A 13,022-nucleotide genomic window follows, 5' to 3' on the forward strand; every position below is an offset into this window, starting at 1 on the left:
ATTATTCATGTGAACAGGAGACATGTTTGTTTCAATCACTTCTAATTTATCCAGACCTTCCATGGCCAAGAGGTCTCTTGTTCTCTCCAGCCACTACAGTGCAGTGACTAAGGTATATAGTGAGTCATCTGCAAATAACTGCTACATTGAGCACCTCTGGCAGTTGTAGGATAAGGGAGGGCTTTCTCCATATTTAGTAACCTGTTACTAAGAAGATTCTCACAGCTCCCAATGGACTGTTGAGTAGTATTTCCAGAAAACAACAGTAGTGCAGGAAAAAAAGATACTTCTGTACAGGGGCACCTACTGACTTGTAGGATTCAGAACACATTTATCACTTTTTGGGGGTACTGGAAATTCACTTTAAATACACAGCTATTTATTATTCATTCATTCATTCAACACAATGTTATGGAGTATGGCAACACTACAGGCAAACTTTCAGCACAAGATAGCACCCTTTTTCTGTAACTGTGGACTGAAACTAGGACAGAAGCCCTATGGTGGGGCTGCACAACCTCGCCAAGGACAGATGCAGGAGAGGTTCACTGTGCACCCACTGTTCTCACCACTACTTCGATTTCCTGTCATCAGATCAGCTCCCAGTAAGCTGGGAGGAGGATTATGACTCAAAGGCTTTCAACAGCTGAAGGGCAGAGCTAGTACATTTCAGCCAAGCCAAGGAGAGGGAAGGGACAGGGAAATGACTAATCAATGTTTCTCATTGGGCACTGGCCATGGAGCTAAGAACCCCCTCATGCAAAAAGTGCTCCCATGTACTAAGCAAGCAGCGAAGGGTCACAACATGCTATCTAAAAACAGGCTTGGAATGGCTTACTTGTGGGATGTCCTCTTCTTCATCATGTTTGCAGACACTCCAGCATGGCCTACAAAATAGGTGAGTTACAGTCAATGAAAAGTGGGTAAAGAAATACTTTAGAACTTCTGAATAACTGCTTACATAAGTCCTAAACGTGTATCATTGACACCCAACATGTAAGAAAACAATTCATTTAACTTCTAACAAGGAGGTATTCTAGGCAGACAACACGGTAAAAGCCAGTTCTCTACTCTCAAATCACCCCTAAAAATACAAAATCTGAGTCACGTGGACAGAACTGAAAGTGTGACAACTGTAGCCAGAAAGTAGTAAATGGTATAGAACTATGTTCTTGGCAGTGAAGGTCTATTGGATCTTAGTCCCTCACTGACCCTGAGTTCACTCCTGAGTGCAATTATTGGATGGTGTACACAGAGGGGGAACCAAAAAGAACATTATGGCTTTGCCAAGTGGCAAGTCAGACTGGAGTCAGGGAGGAATGGTGGCTGGAAACATGGAACCAAGGGCAGGAAAGGAGGGAGCTGGCCATTCTGAAGGGGACCTCCAAAAATTTGCACAGAAGGTAGAGGCTTCTGGTTTTGGCTACACATGAATTTGCACATAATTCTGAGAAGCGACTAAAGGGTAAAGTTGTCTTGAACACCCTGGGCAATGAGTAAAGAACTACAACAAAAAATCTGGTGTTACCTTCCTAGGAAGTTGTAGCAGCCCTGGAATACAGGCTACTACAAAAATCCATCCCCAGTACTTGCTTGCCAAAATAAAATTCAACATTCTTTAAAAGATATGATCTAGGGCTGAGGATTTAGCTCACTGGTTCCACCATCTGCCTTGCAAGCGCACAGTCCCAAGTTGAATCCCAGTACCAAAAAAAAAAAAAAAAAAAAAAATATGATCCAGTACAACACTTCAAATGCCCAACACTCTGCCAAACATTATTAGTCATGTAAGGCCTGGGGTGTAGCTCACTGGTAAAGCACTTTCTAGCACGCACAAAACCCTGCAGTACCACAATAAATAAAGTTTAAAGAAAAATACTCTTGAGCTGGGCATGGTGGCACACATCTAATCCCAGCACTCAGGAGGCTGTGGCAGGAGGCTCACTTAAAAGTTTGAGGCCAGCCTGAACTACAAAGGGAGACCCTAACTCAAAAAGCAAAAGAAAAACAACAACAAAAAAAGAAAAAGGGCCGGGGATTTACCTCCATGGTGCCACTGCCTGCCCCACAAGCACAAGGACCCGAGTTTGATCCCTAGTACCAAAAAAACCAAAAAACAAACAAAAGAACCTTTACTCGCCCCATACCCAGAACCAAACTGAGGACCTTGCACTTGCCAACCAGGTTCAGTGCTACTGAGCTAAATCCCTGGCCCAAGAAAAATACTCTTAAAACAAAAAAATCGGGGCCGGGGATTTAGCTCAGTGGTTTTGCCGCCTGCTGTGCAAGAGCAAGGACCCGAGCTCAATCCCTGGTACCAAAAAAAAAGAAAAGAAACAAACAAACAAAAACAGAAAAATCAAAGTAGTGGAGATGGAGCTCTGTGTCAGAATGCTTGGCTAGCAAGCTTGAGGCTCTGGGTTCGATCCACAGTACTGACCACAAAGAAAATAAAGAAAACCAGAAAAATGTAAAGCATGATTAAAAAAACACCAACCAACAAAAGAAAAAAAATCACTGAATGTGATTTAATAGTACAATAAATGAAGCAGATAAAATGGTCAATGAACTTGAAACAGCAGTTCAAACTAAAATAGTGTGTGCGCACACATACAACAGGGGCACACAGAGATCTTGGAAGTGTGTATGAGAATACCAATGGGGCTAACATTGGAACCCCCACTCTAAGAAAGAGAGGAGAGAGGAACAAAGGGGCAAATGTAGAAAGCCTTCTGGTTGTGACAAAAAGCAGTCATGGGGCTAACAAATTCAATAAATACAAAGCAAGATTAAAGAGATCATGTCAAACCACTCCTGAGAATTGTTCATAAAGCATTTTTTTTGTCTTTTTGCAACAGGGTCTCCTAAGGCTGTACTTGAACTCGCTATGTAGCTGACACTGAACCTTGCAGCAATCCTCCTGCCTCTACTTCCAGAGTACTGGGATTACAAGCATCCACCACTATGCTGGCAATTAAAAAAGTATTTTAAAACAAGCCAAAGAAGGCAACACAGTGGTACATACCTACCTAAATTCCCAGAACTCTGGGAGGATGAGTCAGGATAACTGCAAATTTGAGCTCAGCCCAGTAACTCAGCCTGGGCAACTAGCAACTAGCAACTCAATAAGACCTTGTGTGTGTTGGCACACGTCTGTAATCCCAGCACTCAGGAGGTGGAGGCAGAAGGATCTCTGTGAATTGAGGCCAGCCTGGGCCTCACAGTGAGTTCAAGGCCAGCCTGAACAACACAGCAAGACCCTGTCTCAAAAAACTAAAAGGCTGGAATGTAGCTCAGACTGTAGGCCAGGTGGAACCCCAGGTATGCCATAAAACAAAAACAAACAAAAGAGAGAGAGAAGGGACCCAAAAGAAGAGAAGACACATTAAATGCAGAAAGGCTTCAGCTTTGTTGTTTAAAAACAATGCAAACCAGAAGACAGAAGAATAAATCTTTAAGGTGCTGCAAAATGAGCAAGCCAGTTTACCTATGGACTTAAAACACTAAATCTTAGCAAAAGTGTTTTCTAGTTCCAGCACAATGACAATTAACATAAAATGAAAATAGTCTGACTGTACTAATTAAAGGAAGAACCAATTATTAATAGATAAATTTACCTCAGGACAAACAATATTACCACAGATCAAAATGGACAAATGATAAGAGGCTGGGGATTTAGCTCAGTGGTTCTGGCGCCTGCCTTGCAAGCACAAGGTCCTGAGTTCGATCCCCAGTACCCCCCCCCAAAAGGACAAATGATAAAAAGGTCAATTAATCAAGAAGCACAATAACCTTATATATAAATCTAATTACAGAGTACTAAAAATCATGAAGCAAACTGACAGAAATGAAGACAGTCATATTCATAATTACATTTAATTATACAACTCTCTCAGCAACTGATATAACAAGTGGGAAGAAAATCAAAATATATATAGAAGAGCTGAATATCACCAACAACTGCCTTGAAATGAATGATGCCAAAATACATGTATTACCTAGGTCACATGGGAAACATTCACCCAGATACATACAGTATTCGATGAGTCACAATATTAAGTCTTAATACACCTAAAACAATTTGAAATAAGACAAAATATATTCTCTTACCACATCAGAATTAACCTAGAAATAAACAATAAAAAGCTAGGCTCAACGGTGCCACAGCCAGCCTCACAAGTGCAAGGTACTGAGTTCAATCCCTAGTACCAAAAGAAAGGGTAGTGACTGCTAACTCATGGTTCAAAGACAAAAATTAAAGAAAATTTCAAATACTCTCAACAGAATAAAAATGAAAACATAATGGTATCAAAATTTAACATGGAACAAAAGCAGTACTTAACTATATCAGGAATACACATTTAAATGAACAAAATATGTATAAAGGAGAAAAAATATGTATAAAGAAAAAAGGGCTTTGTGCCAAGAAGTTCCAACAGTAGGTCTTCTGGGTGGAGGGGAGAGTTGAGAAAGGGAAGGACAGAAGTTTCCTATCCTGGGACTTGATTAACAACTGTTCATCTTTAAAACACAAAGTTCTGTCACAAATGTACATTTACAATTTCTCAAAGCAAACTAAATAGAGGTATGTGCAACCACCAATTGGTCTAGAAAGCCAGATCAGAGAGAAAGAAAGAAGGTGGAGGAGATCTGCCAGCCAAGAGAGCCACCCTATCCCACGTCACCAACATATGCCATGCATTGGGAAGAGGTGTGAGGACAGTTAACTGGTGAAGAAGGAAGCACGTCACAGCCCCAAATGGTTATGGCAAGATGCAGCCTGGAAGCAGGAGCAACTCTCCCTAGAATATCTCTGACCTTAGAGCAGAGAGGAAGAATGTAGTGAAGCATTAACTCAAGATCTACCAGACTGTCCCAGACGTCAAACCCTCCCCCTCCCCCTCCCCCAGGGCACCCAGCTCCTCAGCACACAGGACCCCACACTGGCACACTGGGGGCTGGCATACGGGGAAGGTGCCGCAAGTGCTAACCACCCTGGTCATTGTCTCTACATCCTAAAACTCTCCAAGCCTCTGCACATCAACACCATACATCCCACACAGGGAACTTTCTCATTTAGGAGAAGGAATCTTCTGTATGACTGAAGAAAAGGTAAATCATTTCCAAACAAATAAGCTTTTAATCCTAAATATGACCAAAGATCAGCAATCACGAAGTATGACTGGGAGCCAGGCATGGTAGGGCACATGCCTGTAATCCCAGCACTCAGGAGGCTGAGGCAAGATGCCAGCCTGAACTGCATAGTGAGACCCTGTTTAAAAAGAAAAGTATGACCAAGAAAGACAAAAAAGAGCAGCACCGTTACCCACCCCCACATTACACTGATTACAAATTACAGAACAGGTATCCTCCTCAAGGAATCTGAAGATATATACCATCATTACAAAATACAAACAAGAGCCCCTGAAAAGAAAAACAGCTCTTGAAAACTATAAACTAAACAGGGAGAACTGGTGGTTTCTATGTAGCCCAGGCTGGCCCTGAACTAGTAGCAATCCTCCTGCCTCCGCCTCACTGGTGCTGAGACCATAGGTGTGCACCATCACACCCTGGTGGTTTCTGGTTAGCATATAAGGAGCTTGGCTTGGAAGTTGCCAATCTATATTAACAGCAAGCAAAAAGGTGAACAAACTAAAAACAAACAACTCTTCTTGGGTTGATCAAAATATCAAAAATCAAAGGATAGGGCCGGGGATTTAGCTGAGTGGTTTCGCTGCCTGCTGTGCAAACACAAGGACCCGAGTTCAATGCCCGGTACCAAAAAAAACAAAAAACAAAACAATCACAGGATAAAGTGCTGCCCCTCAAATTAGAAAGGCAAATAGAGAGGGTCACAATTTATTTAAGCAGACTCCTAAGCCCTAGAGGTACAACTTGGGAAAGTGGGTGCTACGGTTTGTGTTTAGATGTCCCCAAAGCCTCATGAACATGAGGTGGAACTTTCTCAGTGGTAGTTGAACCTGAAATGTGTGATGCAGGGGTTAAGGGCGTGTGATTGCTAAACCACTACACATGAGTGACTGGTTTAGCACCATCCTAATCCCTGCAGTTTGGATGGGATAAAAGAGGTAGAATGACATGGTGAAGGCCCCCGTTACCTCTGCTACCTTGTGCGTGCCATATTGTTTCTGCTCTGCCATGCCTGTCATCCCTGCCTTGGAGTTGGCCAATTATGGACTGAACCCTCTACAAAGTGTAAGCCAAATAAACCCTTTCCCTTCTAACTTTGGTGTTGGGTATTTTCTCAGCAATAAGAAAAGTAACTAACACAGCTGGGGTCCTTCAAAGACTATTCCCCATACCCAAGGGTCTTTAACCAAGCATGTCCCTACTGACTCCCCAGCAATCCTAATCACAATTTAGGGTTTCCTAACCTGGCACTAGTTCCTGTGCAGAATTAAAATGAAGCCACCCCATGCACCTAAGGGGCAGAGGGACTGAGATGCACAGATGACAAAACAGATTCACCAGAAGGTTGGGTCCTAATCATTGGACTACTGAACTACACTAACAGAAAAATTACCACCCAAAAAACAGATGGGCAGAGAGAGAAAGGTAGAAATTTTAAAAAAAGCGGGGGGGCAACTCTTAAAAAAAAGAAGGGAGGGGAGCAACTCAGTGGTAGAATGCGTACTTACCTAGCATGTGTGGCCGTAGGTTTGATCCCCAGCACCACAAAACAAACAAGCAAACAAATCTAGACTACGATTTTATATGCTGAACAAAAACTATGCCCCCCTCCAAAGTCCCAAAAATGCAAAACTATAAAACATCTACAAGGAAACCTAGATGACTCAGCAGGGTCTAATACCAAGGGCATGATTCATGAAAAAATAACTGATATGCTGGACTTCATCAAAACTGAAAAACTTCCCAGGCATGGTGGCACCCATCTGTAATTCCAGAGCTCAGGAAGCTGAAGCAGAAGGATCATTGCGAGTTTGAGCCCAGCCTGAGTTACACAGTGAGTTCAAGGCCAGTCTAACTGCATAATGAGACCCTGTTTCAAAACAAAACAAAACATGGCTGGAGATTTAGCTCAGTGGTGCCACTGCCTGCCTCACAAGCGCAAGGTCCCGAGTTCGATCCCCAGTAACAAAACAAAAATTGAAAAACTGCAAAAGATATTAAGATAATAAGATAAGGGAGAGCCTGACCAAGTTAACAGGAAATGACATATCTACTAAAGAAAAGATTGTTACAGAAAATACACAAAGCACTTCTAAAAGTCAATAAAAAATCATGAATTAAAATGAGGCAAAAAACCTATACACCTCAAAGATACAGGTAGCAAATATGTTTATAAAAAAGTGCAACAACATATGTTATTAGAGAATTGCAAATTAAAACAATGAAATACAATTACATATATATTTGAATGACTAAAATCCAAAACAGGGGCGGGGATTTAGCTCACCTGCCTCGAAAGCACAAGGACCCAAGTTCGATCCCCAGTACCAAAAAAAAAAAAAAAAATCCAAAACTGCCACCACTAAAGGCTTATAAAGACATGTGAGGAGTGACAGGAACTTGTTGCTTATGAGAAAGCAAAATAGTACACGCACTTTGGAAAACGGTTTCGAGGCTTGTTACAAAGTAAACATACTCTATAAACATATGATATAGCAGTCTTACTCCTTGGTATTTAAGCAAATGAGTTAGAACAGTCAACACAAAAACCTCCACATGGGCACTTATAGCAGTTTTTTCATAAATGAAAAACTTGGAAGAAACCAAGAGACTTCTTTAGTAGGTGAACAGAAACATAAACTGTGCTTCATCCAGACAATGGAATGTTATTCAGCACTAGAAAGAAATAAGCTATCAGGCTATGAAAAGGGAGGACACAAAAGTGCCTATTACTAAATGAAAGATGCCAACCTGAAAGGACTACATACTGTATGATTCCAACTACAGGACAATCCTGGAAAAGGCAAAACTATAGACGTAAAAAGATCAGCAGCTGGCAGAAGTTAATGGGGAGGGGGATGAATAAGGGGGACAGAGGGATTTAGGGCCATGAAACTTTAACGGTGGCTAGATGTCATCACATGCGTCCACATACACAGCAAGTTCACCACCAAGAATGAACCCTGATGTAAGCCTACTGACTTCCCATGATAACGAAGTATCAGTTGTAATAAATGTAATTCTGTGTGCCACTTTGAACCTGGGAAGAAGATAAAGCCATGAGGGAAACAGGGATTCAGGAACTCTCTGCCCTTTATATTCCATTCTGCTAAAATTGCTCTTAAATCTTTTAAATCAGGTGTAGTGGCACAGTATTGTAATCCCAGCACTCTGGGAAGTTGAGTCAGAAGGACTGCAAGCTCATACTCAGCCTGAGCAACTCTGTTGAGACCCCCATCTCAAAATAAAAAAAGGGCCATAAACGAAAAGCTCAAAGGCTTTGGGTTCAATGCCCAGTACCCGCCCACACACAAAAAGTCTATTTTAAAAATCATTAAAGAAAATATAGTAATTCCTTCTATATATGCAAAACCATTTCAAAATAAAAAGTTCTAAAAAACATCAGTCTAGACTTACTCTTCTGTCATCAACACTAGGTTAGAACAAACACTATTTCAAAGTGATGTTTTGAAAGTTGAGGCAAAATGATTTTGAACCCAAAATCCCAAACTCACCTAAATTATCAACTGAAGACACAGACATTTCCATACATATATGGGCAAAAAATTACATCTCTTATACATCTTCTTGTGTTACTGGAGGACACCCTTTAGGAAACATGAGAAACAGCAACATACCACCCAGTATTCCAGAAACCAGATTCAGATTCAACCTATCAGTGCACAAGTTCACATCTGTTATATAGGCTGAGAGACACACACAGATGGCACCAGGAGACCAGAGACTTAGAAAATGCTGTCTTCAAAACACTGACTCCACACAAAAACATGAGAAGATAAATAACACAGATAAAAGAGTAATAAAATAAAACTCACATTAAAAGAGCCTGGAACAGTGAAGAGGAAAAGTGTGATTAGCAACACAAAAAGAGAGGACAAATATACCCTTTCAAGACAAGATATTCACCATCACACATAGAACACCAAAACACTGTTTTGTTACCCACAAGGAAGACAAAAGCTACATATTTTGACATCTGCTAGTGGCAAGACTGTAAGGAGAGAGAACTCTTTCACTGCTGACAGGAATACAAAATAATGGGACAGAATCCCTGGAGGGGAATATGATTAATTCTTACAAAACTATACATACTTTTTCACTGCATTCTACTAGAAATTTATCAGTGACACATCAGCAAGAAACATGGACAAAGCTATTCATTAGAGCTACTATTTCTAACAGCAGAAAGGAGAAACAACCCAAACATCCATAACAATGGATTACTGAATAAACTAACATGGTACCTCCAAACAGCAGTGTTACTAAGGTGTAAAAAAAATACAAGAGCCGGGGATTTAGCTCAGTGGTTCCGCCACCTGCCTCGAAAGCGCAAGGACCAGAGTTCGATCCCCAGTACCAAAAAAAAAAAAAACAACAAAACCCCCCAAAAAAACCAAGAAGAGAAAGATCTCTATCAACTGCTTAAGAGCAATCAACAATACACACCCTATGTGTTTAAAAAGCAAGTAAGAGTACAATGCACATACATACTTACTAGGTACTAGTATCAATTTGTCAATGAAAGTAGGGTTATGCCACTCACCAGAGGATCACTGATTGTCTAGCAAGAAACAGAACAAGATCTTTTTCTAGGTAGCTTTATTATACAGTATCTATTTGTTGAAAGGAGAAAAAAATTGAACAATAATATAGAAAATAAACTATTCTATGACTTGAAAAGAGTTAAGCTGTACCCATGCTGCACAACACAACACCACAGACTAAGAGAGACTCAGTCAGGTCTATGCTCCACTATAAGACCAACTGTTGGACCTGAACTTTTGTGTGGACTCTGATGCTTCAATGAAATCCAGCAACTTATTGGGATTAGAAATTCTAATCAATCCTTTCCATACCACACAGTGACGCCGACCCTGTAATTTACTCCTCCCTTTGAGTACCTTTACCACTTTTGAAATATTCAGGTATTATTTGCTCAGCTTTGTATGATAGGCAATGATCACTAGGGTTTTAGTTTTAACAGAAGACAAGGAGTATGACTGTACAACTTCAAGAAAGAAATCAAAAGTCGGCGAAGCCGACCAGGGCCCAAAGGCCATTCCTTTCATACAGTGTCCCGTCTGTGTGTCATCCTGTCCCCACCCCCTAGGGATGGAACCCAGGGTCTCACACATACTAGGCAAGCACCTTACACTGAACCAATTCCACCAACCTCTTAGCTTTATGAGAGAATGAGCCCAGGATCACCAGGGATTTAACAAAAGCTAAGAGCAAAGAAACTCATAAGCAGCAGAGCTAATTCCAACAAGACTTAAAATTGCAATTTCTATCCTCAGAAATATAAGTTACTTACATCTGTGAAATACACAAATATGAAATAAAAGGCAGAGGCATTTCAAATGCTGAAGTAAAAAAAAAGTTGAAAAATAAAGTTAATAGGGCCGGGGATTTAGCTCAGTGGTTTCGCCACCTGCTACGCAAGTGCAAGGACCCAACTTCGATCCCTGGTACCAAAAAAAATAAATAAATAAAATAAAGTTAATAAACTCCTCTTAGAAAAGATAAGAGGATGAAATGAATCAGAAAAGGGAAAAAAGAAACAAAGAAATCAAGCTAAGGAGCCTCACATCCAAGCAAATATTCCAGAAAAGAGAGAAAACAGATCATCAAACAGTAATGCAAAATTCTGTATCCACAAAGTGTGGCTACAGACTGAAATGCTGAAGCAATAAATGAAAAACACCCACACTAATACACATTATCATAAAGTTCCAGAACACACAATAAGACAATTTTAAAAGTTTTCAGAAGGGCTGTGGATTTAGCTCAGTGGTTTCGGCACCTGCCTTGCAAGCTCAAGGTCCTGAGTTCTATCCCTGTAACCAAAAAAAAAAAAAAAAGCTTTCAGACAAGCAAAGAAACCACTGGGCACCCAAAAACAACAATGGAACCCTAAATAGCAACAATGGTACCTCAAAGTTAAGGAACACAGCAATGCCTTGAAAATCCTGACTGAAAAATACTTCCAAGCTAGACTCTTACCAAGCACAGGTTTGACCATGAAGACAGAACAGACACAAGGTCAATGCAAGTGGGGTTATGCCTCTTGTGCATGTTTCTGAAAAATTGTTATTATGGACTACGTTCAAGCATACACAGAGAGTATGAATGAATCAACATATGCTCCCCTTAACAATCTACTCAACCACTACCTACCTATTCTTCAAACTTCTTAAACATGAACATGCTTCTCGTACAGAAGACTACAAACCACGAAGATAAGGCATCCAGGAAAAAAAGAAAACATAAGTATGAGAGAAAAGGACTCTTAGGATGGCAGTGTTGCATCAGGAGCTCAGAGCAATCAACACAAAATAAAGAACAAAAGCAAGGTTCTAAAAATATGAAATAGATGGATTATCACGTTTGTGCAAGAAATGACGAGTTTTACAGTTACTGGAGTGTTTAAAATTTCAAATTTCTAAGATTTAAGCACATAAAAGAAAAATCAATCAAGCTCCAGGAAAAACCAAACATTGCACCAAAAGCAGTAATTATACTGCATTACTTGACTCAACAATGTTTTATATTATTATAGCCAAAAATATTATTAGGAGGCTAGTGGAGAGGAAGATGTCATGTTAAAGAGCTAAATTCCTCAACAGAAGTCAATACAAAATATCTAACATTGGTGGGTCAAGAGAAATTTGTATACATATTTTTTTCAAATTTTGAAAGTAAAAATCAGAATGAGTTAAAAATATTACTTCTGGAGCACATACTTTTTAAATTTTAAAGTCTTTTAGCACACATGATATCTTCAACTACATATTTTTATTAATATGATAAAAACTGAATCAGTCTAACTCAGGATCTTGTGCTTGCCAGGCAGGCATGGCACCACTGAGCTACATCTCCAGCTTGAATCACGTTTTATCCCTTCCCAGTACTAATCAGGCCCGACCCTGCTTTTGAATCACATTTTCTAAAAGCAAAAAATTTATAATGGCAAGAATTTTTGTTTAGTTTTGTTTTGGGGTACTGGGGATCACACTCAGGTCCTTTCGTTTGCCAGGCAGGCACAGTGCCACTGAGCTAAATCCTCAGCCCAGTGGCAAGAATACTTTTTAAACATGGGTATCAGATACATAAATTATCCATTATTATAATTTCCTATATCTACCAATTTAATAAAAAGGAGAAATAACTGCAATCTTTGGCAAACTAGTAACAGCAAAAGAAAATATGCAAAAAAAGAACAACTTTATCATGTAACAATACTTGCTGGGCTGGGGATGTAGCTCAGTGAGGCAGTGCTTGGTCAAGGACCTGGGTTTAATTCCCAGTACAGCCAAAACAAAAAAACACAATGTCCTTCAGCACACAAAAACTACGACTTTAGGAACCAATTAAATTCCAACTTAAGTATACAGATAAACCCTATTTTCAAAATAGAAATCCCCAGTTGCAAGTAATAAAGAGAATATAAAATTTTACTTTTTGAATTGACTGATTACTCACAGTCATCCCAGTGTCAAGTATGGCGGTTGTGGCAGACACTGGAAGTTGTCTAGCCAATCTATTTCTCTGTACCAGTTTTAACACAAGACCACAAATCCTTTGACAGGCCTCCTCCTTCCAGCAAGCATAGGGTGTGGTCTGTGTTCCCTCCCTTGAACTTTGGTGGCCCTCACATATGGCCTCAGGAAACCAAATGCTGCAGAAGGGAGCCTATGGGAGTTCCCTGTGCTCTGGATGCCTCCATATAATAAGTCAAACTTCTCAAAGGCCACATAAGGAGAAAGATGCTCCAGGGGACCCAGCTGTTAAACACTCCACAGGGCCCATCTAGCACAGGACCTAGGCCTCAAGTGCTTTGAGATGACCCT

The 13,022-nt window shown here is 40.3% G+C and overlaps 1 protein-coding gene across 6 annotated transcripts in view; it reads right to left on the bottom strand.

The window, feature by feature from the left end:
- Spin1 (spindlin 1) overlaps positions 1-13,022 on the bottom strand; it is a 98,072-nt gene that overhangs the window by 46,739 nt on the left and 38,311 nt on the right. For all 6 annotated transcript variants that reach the window (XM_087206344.1, XM_087206342.1, XM_087206345.1 and 3 more), the window contains one exon: positions 839-887. In XM_087206344.1, the coding sequence (XP_087062470.1) occupies positions 839-887 (49 nt within the window). The remainder of the gene's footprint in view (positions 1-838; positions 888-13,022) is intronic.

Source organism: Heterocephalus glaber, unplaced genomic scaffold (genome assembly GCF_053883595.1).
Source record: "Heterocephalus glaber isolate CG9 unplaced genomic scaffold, H.glaber_assembly_v1.0 deba00000621, whole genome shotgun sequence".
In the NCBI taxonomy this organism is placed as follows: domain Eukaryota; kingdom Metazoa; phylum Chordata; class Mammalia; order Rodentia; family Bathyergidae; genus Heterocephalus; species Heterocephalus glaber.